Source organism: Aotus nancymaae, unplaced genomic scaffold (assembly GCF_030222135.1).
Source record: "Aotus nancymaae isolate 86718 unplaced genomic scaffold, 86718_ANA_hifiasm-v0.15.2.pri h1tg000051l, whole genome shotgun sequence".
Classification (NCBI taxonomy): domain Eukaryota; kingdom Metazoa; phylum Chordata; class Mammalia; order Primates; family Aotidae; genus Aotus; species Aotus nancymaae.
The window spans coordinates 17,508,945-17,529,954 of record NW_026988465.1 but is presented as its reverse complement, the minus strand read 5'-3'; the positions used below and the strand labels follow the sequence as shown (position 1 = coordinate 17,529,954).

At 36.1% G+C, this 21,010-nt stretch overlaps 1 protein-coding gene across 2 annotated transcripts in view; it reads right to left on the bottom strand.

Annotated features, from left to right (window-relative positions):
• The window catches only part of CDKAL1 (CDK5 regulatory subunit associated protein 1 like 1), a 716,352-nt gene that overhangs the window by 471,581 nt on the left and 223,761 nt on the right, over positions 1-21,010 (bottom strand). For both annotated transcript variants that reach the window (XM_064363032.1, XM_064363031.1), the window contains one exon: positions 20,459-20,507. In XM_064363032.1, coding sequence (XP_064219102.1) covers positions 20,459-20,507 — 49 coding nt within the window. The remainder of the gene's footprint in view (positions 1-20,458; positions 20,508-21,010) is intronic.

Here is a 21,010-nt window from a genome sequence, read left to right as displayed (position 1 = left end):
CTTATTACAGTCTATCTCTATTCCTATACCAAATACAGGGTATTTTGTTAATCCATTGACCAGCTGATTGACATCTGAATTGTTGCCAGTTAACAGCTCCCATAAAAATGTTTCTGTCTACATTTACATACAAACTTTTGTATGGACATATGTTCTATTTCCCTTGGTTATATTCCTAGGAGTAGAACTGGTGGATCATGTGGTAAATTTATATTTAAAGTTTGAAGAAACAACTGTTTACCAAAGTAGTCATACCATTTTATATTCCCACCAGCAATGCATGAGGTTTAGAGTTTCTTCATATCCTTGCCAATACTTAGCACTACAACTTCTTTACATAACAACCATTCCAATGGGTGCGTAGTGGAACATGATCGTGGTTTGAATATGCATTTCCATAGTGAGGAATGATGTTGAGTACCTTTTCATGTGATTATCAGCCAAATATATTTCTTATTCAGTAGAATGTTATGATGATTAGTTTTACATATCAACTTGACTATGCCACATGGTATCCAGATATTTTGGTATTATTCTGAATGTTTCTGAGAGAGTGTTTCTAGATTAGATAACATTTGAATTGGGAGACTGCATAAAGCAGATTGCCTTCCCAGTATGAATGGGCCTCATCCAATTAAATAAAGGTCTCCATTAAAAAAACAAAAAGGTTAAGAGTGATCTCCTCCCGACTGACTGTACGAGCCAGAACATAGGTCCACTTCAGCCTTCAGACTCACACTGAAATATTGGCTCTTCTTGGGTCTCAAGCATGCCTCTCCCGGTTCTCAGGCCTTTGTACTCAGACAGGAACTACATACACATCAGCTCTCTGAGGTTTCCAGCTTGCTGAATGCAGATCTCAGGACTTCTCAGCCTCCATAATTGCATGTGCCAGTTCCTTACACTACATCTCTTTCTATACATACACCCATTGGTCCCAACTAATAAAAATGTCTACTCCACTATTTTAATTAGAGTATTTGTCTTACTGAGTTTTAAGAATTATCTATATATTATGGTTATAAGATCCTTATTAGATGTATCACTTATAAATATTTTCTCTCAGTCTATGGCTTATATTTTCACTTTCATGACGGTGTATCTTGAAAAGTATATATTTTTTCAATTTAATTAAGTACAATTTATCCATTTTATGGCTTACGCTTTTAGTGTCACATCTAAGAACTCTGCAGCTATATTAAGGGCACAGAGATTTCTCCTGTGTTTTCTTTTACATGTTTTATTGTTTCTGTGCTTATATTTATGCCTAGAATTCTCTTTGTTTATTTTTGTGTACAGTGAAGGCCTAAGTTCTTTTTTTATATGGATATTCAATTGTCCTGGTGCCATTTCCTTTCCTTCTTCCTCTTTTGTGCTACTGGCACACATATATGTACACAACTATGTATACACAGTTGCATACAGTAGTACCACTTATCCAGGGTTTTGCTTTTCATGGATTCAGTTACCCACAGGACAGTACAATAAGATATTCTGAGACACGCAGAGAGACCCCATATTCACATAACTTTTATTACAGTATATTATTATAATTATTCTATTTTCTTACTATTGCTGGCAGTCTCTTACTGTGCCTAATTTACGAATGAAGCTTTATCATAGGTATGTATACACAGGAAAAAACATGGTTCATATAGGGTTTGGTACTCTCCATAGTTTCAGGCATCCACCGGGGATCTTGGAATGTAGCTCCCATGGTTTAAGGGACACTAAAGTAAAGCTAAAAACATGGTGCTATAATTATGTTTTATATCATTGCATTTTTTTTTCCATTTTGTTTTCTATCAGACAGGGTTTCACTCTGTCACCCAGGCTGGAGTGCAGTGGCACAATCACTGCTCACTGCAGCCTCGACTTCCTGGGCTCAATCGATCCTTCTGCCTCAACCTCCTGAGGAGCTAAGACTACAGGCAAGTGCCACCATGTTGAATTACTTTTTAAATTATTTTTGTAGAGACGGGGGTCTTGTCATGTTGCGCAAGCTGGTCTCAAACTCCTGGGCTTAGGTGATGCTCCTACCTTGGTCTCCCAAAGTGCTAGAATTAAAAGTATGAGTCACTGCACCCGGCCTATATATATATTTTTTTAATAATAAAAATCTGAAAAATGTTTACTCATGTAAATACCATTTCTAGCATTTTTCATGGCTCCTTAGAATCAAACTTATCATCCAGTGCCTCTTCCTTTCTGCCTGACAAACTTTCAGTATTTCTTTCAAAGCCCATTCCAGTTTCTGCTGCATGTGCAGAAGAAACAACTTCTGGTCAACTCAAGGTATGTGGAGAGTTTCACAAGCCTCATATCACTATCTCGGCTCCCAGAATTCCCTGTTAAAACCCTGGCTATTTCATCTGTCCATTGCTTGCACCAAACAGGTCAGTAACTTCAGTTCAGTGGAGCTGCAGACCTCCCCTATTGCTTGCCATCAAAATCTCCACTGTACCTGACAGTTCTCCAAAGCCACTGAGCCGTCTTGGGAGCAGCACGGAAGCCGCTGGCTTTCATGGCCTGCTTTGCCCTCGCTGCAATCTTCCCACCGAGGAGAAGAGGGAAAATGGAGCAGCCCCAGCATAAACACCACAGACTCACACTGTTTTTATCCAAAGTTCAGTTTTTTCATGAATAAATACTTCTCAGTTTGTTGAATGATTTTAGGTGATTTACAAAGTACTGACATTTGTTTTTGACTGCTTGTTCAGCTTTAGCATTGCTTTTGAGAAGGTTTGTTGACCTCCTCATGCCATAATAACAGAATCATATCAAAGGCAACTTTTAAAAAGCAATCACTAAAATAATTTCAAATACATAACTAGTACAGGTATAAGATTCTTAGTAGTTATATACATGGTTCATCACCTGTCATTTCAGAAAGCATTATTGTTTAAATATCTTCAGTACAACTTTTCACAACCAAAAGTAATAAAACCATCAGTCATAGTCTTTTTGCACTACTCACTTTAATAAGAAACATTTAGTACTTTATCTGTTCTGAAAGTTTATGCTCTGATATAGAAACATGCTAAAGTCAAGCAAGCATTTGGCATGTCAGATTCCACAGATTTTCAAGATAAGTTAAACTCTCCAATCAAAAGCCCAGTTAATGAAGAGGTGAACAACACTGGCATGCTAACATAACAGTTCTCCAAGAGATGCCAAGAGCTCAATAATGACCATGCAAAGGCATGCTATTTTCATACTTGCATGAGACAGATTTCATTATATCCTACTGAGATTCCAGTAATGTGCAGCCTGCACTAATAACATTTGATAAATTATTCATCTTCACTATCTACATGCAAATAAAGGAAAGAATCTCTGCCTGATGATATAATGAGTTATTTTCCAATCCAATGATTCATTAAAGAGCAGCAGACCTAACAACAGTCTGTTTTTTTTTAACTGAAAACTATAGCACACTAAAGACAAAGTAGGAAATAACATGTCACTTGTTATATCTGGCCAAAGATGAAAGGAGGGAATTTCAACCCTAAAACAATGATTTGTTTAAAAATGGAGTAGCAGAACAAAACTTGCATTTGTAATATACCCCTGTCACTTAGCAATTCTCTTTCAAACTGAACTGCTGTTTCAAATAATTTCCTTAAATCCATAAACTATATAATAAATATGAATATTATGAATCCTTAACTATTTTATGTGCATTTATCAATACTGTTGCCATCTAAAACAAACTTGCCAGAATAAAGAATAAAACTGAAAGAGATGTCTTAAAGGAAGCAAGTCTTTGGAAAGAAAAGGAGAGAGAACAAGGACTCAGGACCAGAGAAATATGCTGAAGGAGCTGAGACGGAAAAGGGAAAAGGGAAATTTCTGGAGCAAATTTGCCCTGAAAATGAACATGCTATATTTAGGAAAGGACCGTGAGGCCAAGACCACAATGACACAGTCACACCTTCCTTCTTTATTTGATCTTTTCTCGTGAGCCACTGAGGCCTAGCACTGTGATGGAAAAAGAATGGCTGCTTCATGAGCACTGGTTTATTTTGGGACTGCTGTGAATCGGTCTTTCGGCTTGAGTGAAGAGAAAGAGAAAAGAAAGCAAAACAGTGCAGAAGAGAAAAAGGGAGTAAGTTTTTATATCATTTCAATCCCATGTAATAAGAAATTAAAGGAGGAAATATTAATAGGAACAGCTGGGGAAATGACACTCAGTGTGACAAGATCAGCTGATAATGACATGAGACCACCAAGGAGATGGTGATAAATATGTAAAGTGACTGAAAGAAATATGAAACTTTAATAAAAAAGATGAGAAAGGAAAACTGGCATATATTTAGAATCAGACATACTCAAACATTCTATTTCTGAGATCTTTTATCTTTTCCATTTTAAATGTAAATTCACATTTCATCTCCTCTAAATAATGATCAAATAAGTCTCTGTGGGTTTATTAACCCTCTTTAATAAACATCTCTCTCAGGTGTTACTTACAAGCGTTAGATACAAATCAACCCTGTTAAAACCAAATTCAATTTAAGCCCTGAGGTTTTCAGCAGTTATTTATAAATCAACTACAAAACCTGATTCCATGCTGGTTTTTACATTTAATCTAATCCATTACAGAATGTTACTAAACCATTTTACCAGCTAAAATTATTATATATTATAAAAATTTGAACCAAAAAGACAGCTTTTGATATAATTCGCTGTTGTGTGCACATTTCTGAATTCATAATACTGAAATGCTATGTGAAGAGAAACGAAGGCATTGTATATTATTTGTACAATAATTGCTATACTAATTGAATCAAAATCCAATGCTATCTGTCGATCTTCAAGAACAACAATGTTTTCTAAATCTCACGGTGCCACCTGCATTGAACAGTGTTAGAACCAAGGGAAAACATCCCGCCCACATATACTAGAAAGCCCAGCCTGTCAGCATATCAGGAAGCTAATCATAATGGTCATTCGCAAATAGAAGAGAACCAACTCCTCGAACATAAAACCATACATTGAGTGAGTGATAGAAATATAATTAGCTACAAAATATATCTATTAACTAAATTATGCTGCTGCACACAAACCAATCTTTTGTTTGCTTCTCACATTCTAAAGTGGATTGCACATACTAGCTTTAGAATATCATTCATATTACCTAAAAATCAATAATGTGGCAACTTGGACTCCTATTGTTTATTTTTTCCCTTTATTTTTTCCTAAAGGCTCTATAAACAGCCAGACTTTTCTTCAGTATTTCATTCACCCCATCTAATTTTAAAGGCCATTCGCTGTTTCCTTAATATGTGACCACCCACCTCTACTACCACCAGAGAGGACTCATGCCAAGGCTTGCTGGTTTTATTTTTTATCTCTTGATGACTAGTCTCGCCTCGCACAAATTTGGTTCTATTAAGTACCCACTGAAAAGACTTGTCTGAACCCTCGCTCTGGGTCAGCCTGCTGGAACTACTCCTAGTAAAGCAATCCAACACGATGATGGGGGCAGAGGGCAGAAGTCTGGCAGAAAATTCAAGAAAAAAACATTTTTAAAAAATGAATAAATGTACTTCACATATCAATTCTCACTTATACTTGATCACATCAATTTGAATTTTATTTAAGAATATTAGACGAAAGTGTCCAATTTAATATGTTTTTCTAGAAAATGTTCATAGTTACCACTTAAAGTGTCCTTAATAGGCATTTTAACTACTCAATTACAAAGAACAACAAAAGTGTAGTCAAAGTTTGTCTCTACTCCATTCAATATCATTCCTCATATACAGGTACTTCTTAGGGGAAAAAAAAGGTAGGTATTCACACTAAAGTGTGACCCTCCTTTGAAATATTTCATCTTAAAAGAAGAAAAGAATGTAACACATGGAAATTGGGTTAAATGGAAGAAGCAGCTTTGTCACAAGTCTAGGCTGGAAAACTTTACACAAAATGGTAGCATTGACTCAAAAACACCACAGAATCTTTACAACTCTAGCTCTAATTCTTTGCTACAGAGGTTAAACCCTTTCCTTTTTCAGCAAGAATAGAGTTTGTTAATCAGAGCAATGACACCTAGAACAACATATTAAAATGACAAAAGAATAAGAAGAGACTGTCCAAAAACAACTAAAAGTATAAATCAGAGTGTAAGTAAAGAGAGCCCACTAAGGTATTGATGTTACCAACGTGCATTTCCAGAGTTTAACAAAGCATGAAGATTCCAACACCTTACCTGACGGACTGGGGAGGAGGCTAAGGTAAGATCACAATACATAGTTTAAATCCCTAGAAATCTGAGAATTGCTTAATATCAAAACTCCTGTTGTACAAAAAGTACCGACTTTATCATCTTCATAATATAAAATTTATGTATGGACAACAATCATAGAAGAGAACATCGAAAGATGAAAACGTTTATTGGGATGGAATGTTCTTAGACAATTTTTTTCTCCCATGTGCATATTATCAATGGTACAACTAATAATTATTTTAAGTTACATTAAACAAAGGATATGTATGACAAAGCAATCTGCATAAGCAAAATGTCCTCTTCCTCTAATGGAGATACCTTCTGGGGGCAAATTACAGTAAGCATTTAATTTTATGTTTTAATTACTATAACTTTTGCAAGCAGATATGTCTTTTATGACAGTGAGAGTAGATTTACACGGTGTCAATTTATTTTTTCAGAATCCAAATCAAATGTACATCAAAACAGTTAAAAGTCAAAGCAGTCCCATGTCAATAAGTCAACGTTAGTATTGACCCTTAATAGAACTCCTCAGATCATTAGCTGTCTTCCTACAACAGACTCTCCTGAATTCTAAATTTATTAAATGGCTCCAAGCCTTTGATATTTACAGCAATAAAGCTATGACTGCTTCTGTTTCTGTATGTAAAGCTCCACAGCAACAAAACAGAACATAATGATTTCTCATGCTCAGACCTATATTCCCAAAGATATTGCATCCAGTGATGAAAGCAAAGCAGACCTTACAAAGGACGGCACTCAAGCTGCTGGAAAACAAGAATAGAAAAACGTACAAGACATGAAGAACTCGTAAGCCACATTTAACTTTTAAAATTGAAGCTCAGAGTCCCACTGAATTAGGCCATTTCATGCATCTCTATAAAAGAATACCTGAGGCTGAGTAATTTATAAAGAAAAGAGGTTTAATTGGCCCACGGTTCTGCAGGCTGTACCAGAAGCATGGTAACAGCATCTGCTCAGCTTCTAGTGAGGCCTCAGGAAGCCTTCAATCATGGCAGAAGGCAAAGAGGGTACCCACCTGTCACATGGGGAGAGCAGGAACAAGAGAAGATGGGAAGGGGAGAGATAACACACACTTTTAAACAACCAATTCAAATGGGAATTCCCTATGGGCCAGTACAGCACCAAGCCTCTCACGAGGGAACCCCAACACGATTCAAATACCTCCCACCAGGCCCCACTTCCAACAGTGGGGATTACAATTCAAAATGAGATTTGGAAGGGACAAACATCCAAACTATGCTGTACTCACTTTCAATCACAAATGAAAATGTCAAGTCTCCTTGTGCTAACTCAACTCAAGCCACCATAAAGTGTGACAGAAGAGATGGGAAGCAGTAAAGGCTGGAGAGCTGTCCCATCTATGTATCTTAAAAAATGCCTGTCTGACCTTGTTGAGCTTCATTTCACTTCCAATCAAGAACTGAATAATCTTGGACTGTGGGCAGTACAAAGACAATCTAAATGAGAGGAGGCCCCTGGAGCTCGCTCTGCTTTAAATTCACTCTCTTAGTCCTCAGCCCCTTGAGATAAGTGTTATCACTGCCTTTCTATAGAAATGGGAACAGTGAAATAAGTTTAAAAATACAATTAAAACAAAGAGGATGTACACTTTCTACTGCAAGTCTCTGTATTAATATACATGCATAACTGAAACAAAAGTTCCGTAATGCCATAGATGAGCTTAGAAAATGAAGCATGTATGAAATACTACTTTTTAATATTTAAATACAACATAAAAACTTGCAAAACACACCCCCTACCGAAACAAAACAAACACAAAAACAACCTTCTCTACCTTAAGCCATTACTTTGACTTCTGCCTTAAAGGGACTCAAGGTCTCGAGGAAGGCAGACTGTTGAAGAAGTAAGTGGAAGGAAGTGTCAGAGATGACCTGACAGATGTTTCTAAGTACAGAAACACCACGAGGGAGTGTGGTCAACTCTCCCAGGGAAAGTGAGGAAACGCTTTGGGGAGAGGCAATACTGAAGTCTGGGAGGCAGAGCAAGCAAGATACAAATTATAGACATTATTATATCTATTTCACAGTACCTTTTGCTAGAATTCCTACTTTTGACTGGTTTTCCACTTCTTAAAACCAATCTAGTTAAAAGCCTATCACTTAAACTGGATTTCACTGAAAAGATTTATTAAGACTTGGCAGGAAGGGGCCCCATGGTGACAGACCACACCTTCAAAAATGAAAATGCTCCTAAAAATAATTTATGAAGTAGAAATTATGTGGGCTTGAGATTCTTACTTCTAGACAAAAGACTAATCAAACATTGTTTTAAAATTTAATTTTAAAAAATGACAGTGTTGGTCATGGACTGTTAAAGATTGAAAGTTATAACATTAAAATACTTCTGGTTACAGCTGCCAAACTTCTGTGCCATAAATACATAACCAGGATTGAGAATACAAGATTTAAGACATATCCTTAAAAAAGTTGCAGGATTTTTTTTTTTACACAACCATTTGACAGTAAAAACTATATATACAAAATGTGTTTTACATTAAAACCTTCAAAACTTATTCTTACAACACATACAAGAGAAATTTCTCCATAGAATCCTTTCATTTGCTTTTCATTGGTTGGCTTTTTTATCGATTGCTTACAGATAGAGGATACTTTCACTCACTCATTTCCCAATGAGAGGTATGCTCTACCTTTATAGCATAGTACGACTAAAATAGTTAGTCTACTCAGAATTTTCTTTAAATAAATTAAGGATATCTTCATTAACTCCTTACAAAAGAATGTTTTATGTTGGCACAAAATAAAACGGCAAATAAAACAGAAAAAAAAGTGAAAAAAGATCAAAGAGGAAAAAGACACATGAAGGAACAAACTATTTAAGAGAAGATCTAAAGGGAACTAGAAAAAAAGTGAGCAGTGATCTTAAGCAACAGGTGTCAGAAAAGCAAATAATAAATGGGCCTCACTTTCTCATTTCCGTTTGTTCAATATGAACAGCTTCACAGAACAGAAAGGAAGGTATGTGGAACAAGGGGACTGGGTTTCAGATTAGAGCAGACTGCTGCCTGGCTGCATAATCAGTAATGCCAGGCTTCCTGTGGAGCAGAAATGAATTAATGTATATGAAAAGGGTAAGCTACAAAAGAGCTAGACAGAAGTTAATTACAGTTACTACCATAATTAAACAACTATACTATCAAAACATACAGCGCTAATGGCAGGTCTCCAAAGCAAGATGGCAAGGGGGTTTTCAGAACTTTCAAACACTAGGAGTTAAAGTCAGATCCCATTTCTTTTAAAAGCTCTAGAGGGCTAGGAAATAGGTCACAAATAATTGCACTGATAGTGATGATCAAGGCCAGGCGTGGTGGCTCACACCTGTAATCCCAGTACTTTGGGATGAGACAGGGAGTTTGAGACCAGCCTGGCCAACATGGTGAAACCCGTTCTCTACCAAAAATATAAAAATTAGTCAGGCGTAATGGTGCATGTCTGTAATCCTAGCTACTTGGGAGGCTGAGGCATGAGAATTGTTTGAACCTGGGAGGTGGAGGCTGCAGTGAGCTAAGATTGCACCAATGTACTCCAGCCTGGGTGACAGAGCAAGATTCTGTCTCAAAAAGATTAAAAAAAAAATGATCGAGTTTGTGAATGACTTGCATGGTGATGTACTTTCCTGGGTGTGAGCTGGTGGAAGAAGGCATAGGTAATGAACCTGGAACCACACATGGTCCTGGGTGAATGTAAGCATGTGTGCTCAGGGACCATGTTACATAGCCAAGGCTGATTTTCCACCTCAGGACACTGAGTGATATGATCCTTACCTGTCTAGAACAGTGGCTTACCACGGCAATAAATCTAGGTGAGTGGCTGCAGGGCCAACTCCCCAGCTCCCAGTTTCCCCATAGTCTGCATTAACCAGTCTACCATCTCCCCTCTCAGGTCAGGGGTCCTCTCAGCCCACCATCCCTCTCCAAGCAAACTTTCTTGAGAATTGCTGCTTTAGGTAATGTTACCTACATTAAATCCTCTCAAATCACTTCTTCCGTCAGGAATCTAAGTTAGCAAGACTAAAACTACCTCTCTCAAGGTACTGAAAATAAACACGCTCCTGGGTAGAAATGAAAGCTGCTTCAAAGAGGCACAAAGTTTCTGAGTAACGCTGGGAAGCACACTCCCTGTCAGTGCCCAGAACTGCATTACAACTGAAATGGAAGGGTAAAAGAGTCCAAGAACTGGGCTTTACCCAAGACCCTCTTCACTAGAAAATACAGAGGTATAGCAGAGAAAAATGCACGGTACCTCTGCAACAAACATCTTCAGCTTCACTGCTTAAGAAGGAAGGCACAGGGAAAGAAAAAGTAAAATCTGGCATATAGAAATTGGGATGCGAGATAAAGGCTGGTCATGTTCTAATAAATTCTGCTACAGATCACTATCTAAAATGCCAAAAACTATTCTAATGATAGACTTCGAAATTCAATTTTATATTACGTACGCAAGCACTTCAAGAATTTCAGAGTAGAAGTGACCTTCCACGTGATACAACCTGCAACTCAGGAAACTGAGAACTAATGAGGTTGTAAGGGTTGTTAAAGGTGGCACTGTTAGTAGTACAAACAAACATTTGCACACAGCTCTTCATAGTCTCAATTAAGGACTCTTACCCACCACAGCAGCACCCAAGAGTGCCCATCACAGCAGCCGACTTTTCAGTGCAGCTTCAAGAACTGGTGCACTTTAGATTTCAGAATTTTAATGCGTTAGAAAGCATCCTTTATGAGGACATTTTAATTACTATTTCTTTATTACTCAATACAATGCATACTTTGTTATAAAATGGTAGTACAGAGATAAATGTCTTTAAAATAGTCAGATATCCAGAGGATATCCAGAGTTGATATCCTAACTGAAGATTCTCCAAATGAGTTTTCTCCCCATCAAACTAATACATGAAAGTGATATTTAGTTTCTCAGTCTCCAAAGTAATTAGTACATATCTGCTGTATATTTTGTAATGTGTTACAGAATGAACTTCTAAAAGAAAAAATGTGTAAATCACCAAATATTAAATATAAAATGTTGAAATGGATTAAACATTCTTACAATAATCCTGTAACAATTATCAATATTAGTTTTTCTAAGAAAACATCCATGACATCACTAAAAAAAAGTTTATCCTACATCTAATTAATTATTCCAATTATCAAATACATTTTTTCAAGAAAAAGAGAAAGTCAGTTTTAAATTTCTTTCCTACCCACATCTGAGCCATCAAATTACTCTGTGGTGCCAGTTTTCACTTGACTTTGATATAATAAATTATTTCCCTAACAATAAAATCTATATACCCAAAGGAATAGAAACCATTCTATCACAAAGAGACATGCACATGTATGTTAGATCCAGCACTATTCACAATAGCAAAGACATAGAATCAACCTAAATGTCCATTGATGACAGATTGGATAAAGAAAATGTAGTACGTACATACCACAGAATACTATGCAGCCATAAAAAAGAATGACTTGTTTTTTTTTTTAAATTTAAAGATAATAATTTCTGTGTATATTTATTTTCCTATCAAAGCTTTAGATATGAAAGCATTTCTAACATGACCTGGTTTTCACTTTATATTTCTGTTTTTAGGGAAATCAGCTATAAAGTACTAAAGAAGAATTACCAATACAATACAATTTACTATTGTGCTGAGAATAAGCAAAGCAAAATAGAAAATACTACAATTAACCTACAATTTATCCTGCATTTGAAAAATGCAATGAAGTTGCTAGTATTTGTTTTTTTCTCTAAGTTTACAGTCTCATCTATTCTTACTATATTTTACTAACCAAAAACAGTGGATTCTCTAATGAAGAATAAAATTTCTCCAGTCACGTAATAAAGCATATGATACATATGCAGTGTATAAAAGCAGTGTAGCAACTGCGAATTCTCTCAAAAGTTAGTTATAATAAAGGAAGAATATCATATGAAAAATGTTATTTTAGTCTTTTCATTTAAAGCATATTAAAACTCTTTAAAATATATACATTAAGTGACCATTTTGTATGGAAGCCTCAAAATATGATCAATTGATCTATTTGATATTTTTTTTACACTAAATAACTCCTGTAACAAATACAGTATAATACAAATTCTTTCTGGGATTGATGCTTTATATGATTTATAAACATTAATATGATTGAGAAATGAGAACCCTGGGAATCAGAAATTACCATATCTGAAAATACTAAATACCAGAAATAAAAATTATTAAAATATTGATATAAAAGCAAGGATGTTCAAATATATATTTGCTCATGTTAACAGTTTCACAAAAGTCTAAATGATAACACACTTTTAAAGACTTAACAATACTTGTAGTCTCACCTTCATGAAATCTGCCAAAACACTACCAGGATTCACCAGAGTTAATATGTAAGTCTAATTTAACAGTAGGTAAGTCCTGGTTAATAGTTAAACAAGGAAAGATGGGGATACGATACTGGACAGGCCAGTGTGACTACTAGTGGAAGGACTGTGTCACGGGAAGCCTGTGAGGTTCAAGCCTAAAGTAATTTCCTTTCCTTGCTTACAACAATCAAATCTAGTGAACCACTATAACAGCATATTATGTGAAAGCTACAATAAGATTATCAACTTAAACTATTCAATGCTATGTACCAACCTAGAATTAAGAAATCAAAAGTTAGAGAAATACCCAAATCCTCATATAAATAAACTCAATTAATAATGAAACGTGGTTTCAAATAATAATAATTTTAAAATGCACCTTTGAGCAGAAAAGGAAATATAAGCAATCAATACACTAAAGCTGTATAATTAAATTTAAGATGAACAAAAAGCGTAGAACACCATTCTGAAGCCACAACAGAGCAGCAGAACCCACCTGGGGGATTCATTTCGGCATTCAGTGCTCTACAAGCTTTAATGGCTAAAAATATTAGATACATGTAACGTTACTTACCATCTTCATTTTTAAAAAACCAGTGAACTTGACCATTCACAACATTTAAAGAAGACTTTTTCTAGAGCAACTATTACATATTTTGTAGCTGCTGCTCAGTATATGTGTAGCTAAAAACAGGATTGATAATTTGGCCAATACAGTTATAAAGTCACAGAAATACATACAAGACAACACATGCTGGTTTTGCTTACAGAAAGTCCTTTTTGAAACCAAGGTATAGAATGAAGTGATGTAAAAAATCAACTAAAAGTCTTATCATAAAACTTTTTTGTTTGGAGCCATAAAGAAATTAGTCCCCTATTATTTTTTAAAAAATATTATGGTTTGAAAAATGCTATCTAAAAGAGACACAATGAATAACAAGGAGTTCATCCTAGAAATAATGTATGTAGATGTACGGACTACAAATAAGTAAAGCTGGAATCCTACTGTTAACGTGGGGAAACTAAAGAAGGAGATATGAAGAAAAGAGGATAGCAAAGCAGATAAACTGACTGCATTTAACAATGTAACCATTGCCTTTGCAAATGGAAATGCAAGTTACCAAACTGTAATCACGTAGCAAAGTATTCATAAACTTAAAACAAACAGGCTTATTGAAAAAAAACTAAATAAAGTAATAAATTCCTTATTCCTTTACTTACTAGAAGGTAGAAGTTATTCTGTATTTACTTACACCAATGAGACCGGAAAGTATTCCTAATATGTAAAGCAATGCACAAACTTTTCTCCACTACATTCAGACTACACTAACTGTATCAGAGATTACATATAATGAGGGGATGCATAAATTATTCTTTCAAAGCATATATTAAAAATCAATAAAAATTATTTTATTGAAAAGCAACTATTGAAAAAGCAGATGTGCTTTTGTAGTCCAATACTCTCCTAGATACACCATGCTACATATCCAAGCTCAATCACTTAGTCACTGAGTTTGGAAAACATCCTCAAGTAAGTCTGCATTAGGCTCTGTAAGGTGGTTATTCGGTCACTAACCCTGTCAAAACCACCCTGGATATAGTCCTGCTTCCCAGTCTCAACTTATAAACAGTTTATGCTCTAAATAAGTACCACATGCAAAGTATAAAACCTTGCAGAGTGAAGATTAATAGCAATGTCTTAAATAAGAAAGCTGCTTGGTGACGTACCCTGGAAATTTCAGTCAGTCTAATCCAAGATGGCATCAATTACTGAGAAATTAAGAAAAAAGGAAAATCAGTGAAACTTGCAAATTACACCACATTGGGAAAACCCTGAATTACCACCACTTTAGGCATTTGGAATTTGACTGAATGAAACGCCAGCAAACATAATAATTACAACAGGGATCTCAACAGAGGTTGACTGGGGAAGAAAGACGACTTAATGATGAAAATAGTTCCCTAATTTCAATAGGTAAAATTTACTTGTAATAATTTGTCATGAGATATCCAATTAGACTTATCTTTCTAAAAAGATAAGATTATTTGTAATGATTTTTTTGTTTAGAAGATTTCACATACTCTTTTTGGAAGAAATGCAGATTTATATTCCTTTCATAGATTTCATACAAAAAAAAGTTTTTAATGACCATATGAGCCAAGACTAAGGTAAGTATGAATATTTTTAAAAGACAGAAATGAATGTGAATCCACTAGACACTGTATTTCTTTCCTTAAATTCAGTTCCACACCTTGTAAAATGTTGAAAGTGATACAGGAAAAAATCCTAAATTCATTATAATTTTGTATCTCCTGAAGCCATAACCACAAATGAATGGAATTTTCAGGCTGCTATTAACATGATGATCCCTTCAGAATAAGTTATCAAAAATTCACCATTTTGATACAATCAAGACAGATAAAACGATTTATGTTAATTACAATAGACCTAAATGCTTTTAGTTATCAAGGTATCTTATCAGTACAGTTTTTAAAATACTACTTGGTGTAACATAAGCATCAATAAGAATAATGCAATCAGGCTGTGACAGAGGCTGTATGTCTAAAGCCCCTTCAAAGATGAGATACGAAGACAGCCCAACAGGGATCAAATGTGGAAACAAGAGGGTTATAGCAAAATCCTCTTGTCAGGCTGTATTCCATCTGGACCTTCTGGGCAGAGCCTTGCTGCTCCACAGCTAACTTCTTATCAGTCGGGGTACCAGCAAAGCAGATGGCTCACGGCATAACTAAGAAGATTTTCATAAAGGAACGATTTACTAAAATCTGGGCAGGTTTAGGAAAACCAACAGACAATGCAATACACTAAGGCTAGCAACAATAGGGTGCTGTTACCATCCCAGAAGAGAACAGCTGCAGAAACCTGGAGAAAGAGATAAACAGAGAGAGGGTCACCGGACAATTGCTGTGACCCTGGGGTAAGGAAGGCAACCTACCCAAAACAAGCAGGGAGGGAGGGAGGGAGGGATGGGAATGAACACTCTTATCTCGCTCTTGTCACATTCTCCAATTGGCTGAATCCAACTGGGCATGAGATGGCAAGAATCTAACTGATCAATCCATACAGGTCAGATCACGGACACAGATCAAGATGGAGAGTGGATCTGGAAGGGCAAACAGAAGATACCCACTTCTGTGGAGGACCATAAAGTAAATGTAAAGCACAGTGAAAATACATCTAAGAAACATCAAGCAGCAGAGTGGGCTGGAGCAAAGGGTATATGCATAGCATTCATGGACAAAAAAAAAAAAGTGAAAATGGCAGAAAGTCACAAATTAATTTGGTGGGTAAGAGGCACCACTGAGGGTATACACACAGGAGAGTAAAATAATCCCAGGTTAATGGTAGCAGAACATGCAGCCAGACTGAAAGGAGAGTCACTGGATGGCAAAGATCAGTTAGATTATTCCAGCAGTTCATGTATTAAAGAGGAAGTAAGAGGTAAGCATTAACATTAATGCCCTAATATGTTCTGTGTACTTCAAGTCTTATCCATTTAATCCTGCCCATTTTTAGCTGAGAAAACGAAGCCTCAGAAAAATGACTTGCTGAAAGACAACCAACAACTGCCTAACTGCTGTAAAAACCATATTATTTCAGTGACATATGTTGTCTGAATGAAGTACTGGCAGTGGAAATAGAAAGCGAAGAACAGAAGTTGACTGATTGACAGGCACAGTTCTCCATTAACTAAGAGATCTCATAAAAATCATGTAACTCCTTCACAGCTCAGCTTCCTGATCTGCAAACTAAAAAGAACTACTAAAATTATTCCTTCATCTAAAAAAAATTCTCCTGTTGCATTACAAAGACTTAATTTATCAAACTTACCATCATCTAAGCAAACCTGCCAATTAATATCCCCTTCAACTTAATCTTCTACTCACTTTCATAGCTAAATGCAAACACAATCTCTCCAATAAATCCACTCAAGTACACACTCATCAGTAAGAAGCAATCCCTGATTAACTCAGCCTGAGAGTAACAGGTCTTATATGACTTCCTATAGAAACTATATCTCTCCAAGCCATTTGGTAAACTCCTAAGCACACTGTTAACTACCATTAATTTTCTAAAACAGATTTTATTTTTTAGAGTAGTTTTGGGTTCATAGAAAACTCAGCAGAAGTACAGAGTTTCCATACATCACTGCCCCCACCCCACACAAAGCCTCTTCAACTATCAACATCCTGCACCAGAGGGGTATGTTTGTTAAAATCAATGAATCTACACCGACACATCGTTTTCATCAATAGTCCACAGTTTACAGTAGGGTTCACTCTTGGTGTTGTTCACTCTAAGGGTGTGAACAAACGTATAATGACAATTGTCCACCATTACAGCATCATACATAATAGAATTACTGTCATAAATATCTTCCATCTTCTGCCTACACATCCCTCCCTACTCTCTAACCACTGGCACCAACTGATCCTTTTACCCCCTCCATACTTTACCTTTTCCACAATGTCAGATTAGCTGGACTCATACAGTATGTAGCCTTACAGATTGACATCTTTCACATCATGGTATCCATTTAAAGTCCCTTTAGTCTTTTCATGGCTTTTTAGCTCATTTCTTTTAGTGCCAAATAATATTCCATTGCCTGCATGTACCACAGTTGCTTTATTCACTTACTGAACGGCAGTTTCTTTGCTTGTAAGTTTCAGCAATTATGAATAAAGCTACTATAAACATTGTGTGTTTTGGATAGACATAAATTTTCAACTCATTTGGATAAACACCAAGTAGCACACCTGCTGGATTATATGAGACTGTGTTTAGTTTTAAGAAATTGCCAAACTGTCTTTCAAAGTGCCTGTACCATTTTGCATTACCACCAGCAATAAATGAGAGTTTCTGTTGCTCCACATCCTTGCCAGAATTTGGTGTTGTCAATGTTTTGGATTTTGACCATTGTACCAGATGTGTAGTTGTAATATACCACTACACTGCACTATTGCTTTAATTTGTAATTCACTAATGACAGACATATGATGCTGAACATCTTTTAATATGCTAATTTTTCAGTTGCATATCTTCTTTGGTAAAATGTCTGTTCAAGTCTTTTGCCCATTTTTTAACTATGTTGTTCCTTTTCTGAGTTTTAAGAGGTCTTCATATATTTTGGATAATAGTCCTTTATCAGATGTGTATTTTACAAATATTTCCCCCACTCTGTGGCTTATCTTCCCATCCTCTTGACAGTGTCTTTTACAGAGCACAAAAATTTTCAACTTAATGACATCCTACTTGACAATTATTTCTTTCATAAATCATACTTTTGATGTTGTATCTAAAAAATCACGCCATATCCAAGATCACCAAGATTTTCTTCATCATCATTAATTTTTTAAAAAATTATTGAGTGGACTCTATATATCTGGTACTCAAGATAAAGGATAAATAAGGCAAAAAATACCCTCAAGTATCTTAAATCACTGCTTAAGACGCTCAATCAAATAACCTTTAAGGTAGTGAACCTCAGTGGGGAGAGAGCAGAGAAACAACAGTATTGTGTGGGTCACAGTACAATATTCAAGTACAGGCTTTGGACCAAAACTACCTGGATTCAAATCCCAATGCTGCCACTTACTAGCTGTACACCCCTGTGTCTCAACTTTGTCCTCTGAAAAATGAGGAAAATATTTACGCTCACTTCACTTCACAGTACTACTACGAAGATTAAATGACTTAACCCATGTGAAGTGTTTAACATAGCGCCTGTCACACTGTAAGTACACAATAAAAGTTAGTACTTCTAGATTCTCCAAGATGGAGTTGAACTGATTTGTAAAAACATTCAAATTATCATTGCTATAAATTTTTAGTCCTGATATTTCATTTTACTTTGGAACATCAGAAGAAGATTAAGGACCGAGCACAGCAGCTCATGCCTGTAATTCCAGCACTTTTGGAGGCCATGGTGGGCAGATTGTTTAAGCCCAGGAGTTCGAGACCAGCTTGGGCAACGTGACAAAACCTCATCTCTATTTATAAAATAAAAAATTATAAAAAAATTTAAAAGAAGATTATGGTATACTTTCATTCTCATATTCTCATAATCTCATTTATTAGAAATTGATTCTGTGATAATCTCTGATAAAGCAATGATCCAGAATTAATGAATAGATGCATGTGAAAAGTAGCAGACACCACCCAGAAGGAAAAGTGCAGCCTTAAAATTTCCAGTTTGGCAGGTGGCGACTATCTGTTTTTTTAAAAATATATAGACATCTCATTTATAACAAAAAAGTTTTAAGTGAGACTTTCAATTCACTTAATATTTCAGTATCATATTATTGGTTTTCATTTGTGCTAATCTAACATAGGAAAAAGCCTTTAAAAAATTCAAAATTATACCCAGAATAGCAGATGACTTATTTCACAGTGACTTCAGTAAGAATCTATGTCCATGAGTGTCAGCTAACAAAATAATGAAAGCTTAATTCTGTTTTCTTTGTGTAATTTTTAGTGTAACTAGAAAAATTACACCTTGAAGGAGTATCAACATTATTACCATTAAAAGTACTTAAAATAGCAACTAATTATGTGATATAAAAATGTACAAATAAAAATATTCCTTATTTTATTTCAATACAGGGTCTCGCTTTGTCGACTGGGCTGGAGTGCAGTGGTGCAATCACTGTTCACTGCAGCCTCAACCTCCCAGGCTCAAGCAATCCTCCCACTTCAGCCTCCTGAATAGATGAGTCTACAGAAGCACCCCACCACGCCCAGCTAATTTTTCTATTTTTTGTAGAGATGAGGTTTTGCTATGTGGCCCAAACTGGTCTCAAACTCCTGGGCTCAAGAGATACGACCACCTCAGTCTCCCAAAGTACTGAAATTACAGGTATAATCTACCACACCCAGCCAATTTTTTATCTTAAAATGGATTAAATTCTTTCAATGTGAAATTCAAACTAAATTAATTTTATACAAAAATAAAATAATATTTTTTAAAAACTATGACCTGAAAAATTTCTTCTTTTTTTTTTTTTTTTTGAGACGGAGTCTCGCTCTGTCGCCAGGCTGGAGTGCAGTGGTGCGATCTCAGTTCACTGCAACCTCCGACTCCCTGATTCAAGCTGTTCTCCTGCCTCAGACTCCCGAGAAGCTGGGATTCCAGGCGCCTGCCACTGTGCCCAGCTAATTTTTGTATTTTTTAGTAGAGACAGGGTTTCACCATGTCGGCCAGAATGGTCTCGATCTCTTCACCTCGTGGTCTGCCCGCCTCGGCCTCCCAAAGTGCTGGGATTACAGGCGTGAACCACCGCGTCTGGCTGATAAATTTATTCTTTAAAGACAGGGTGTCACTGTGTTGCCCAGGATGGAGTGCAGTTACACTATTATAGCTCACTGCAGACTTGAACTCCTGGGCCCAAGTAATCCTCCTGCTTCAACCTCCCGAGAAGCGGGGCCTACAGGTACACATCACAGCATCCAGCTGACTTCCTCCCCCAGAGATCCCAGGATCTCACCATGTTGGTCTTGAACTCCTGGCCTCAGGAATCCTCCAGCCTCAGTGCCAGCCCCCACAGGTGGAGTTACAGGAGTGAGCCATTGCTCTTGGCCTGATTCTCTTATAAGTCAAACAAATATACAGTAGAGTGCCTGCCTCCAATATTAGAATGGCAAATTCATGAAGCCAAGGATAAAATTTTACGATTTTATACCTAAAACAATAACTTTTATAAAGATGTCTGGCAAGAGTTAACTGAGTGGTGTTTCTATTACATCGTTCAGAAAATATGTATATCTGTTTATCTCACTTTCAACGATTACCTTTAATTGTTTCCTCTACAACTTCTACCACACGATCTATCTGTTGAACCTAGAAAAAAACACAAATGATTAGACAAGTAATTTACACAGAGAAGCAAAATTTGCATTTATCCTTCTGCTTGAGTCAATGTTACACATTTTCCAAGCACATCAATGCAGGTTTCCTTTAACGTCTTTAGAGATATATTATTTTTAAATTATATTAATATTTTGTGTTACAATGAAGGGTGAAATTATCATCCCCCTGTCCTCTAATGATAACTGAAGAAATCATACTGCATTTAAATAAACTGCCTGGAGTTGTTTTAGGATAACCTATCAGCATATACTCAACACATCCTGAGAAACTTAAGTTTAATTAAAACATGTCTTCTCACACACAGCTTCAAGAAAAAATGACAAGAAATGACAACCTACACCAAAGAACAAGCTAGTGCTAAGGAGATCTGATCCAAATTCTAGCTTTATTATTATTATTAATATTATTATTATTATTATTATTATTATTATTATTATTTTGAGACAGAGTTTCGCTTGTTACCCAGGCTGGAG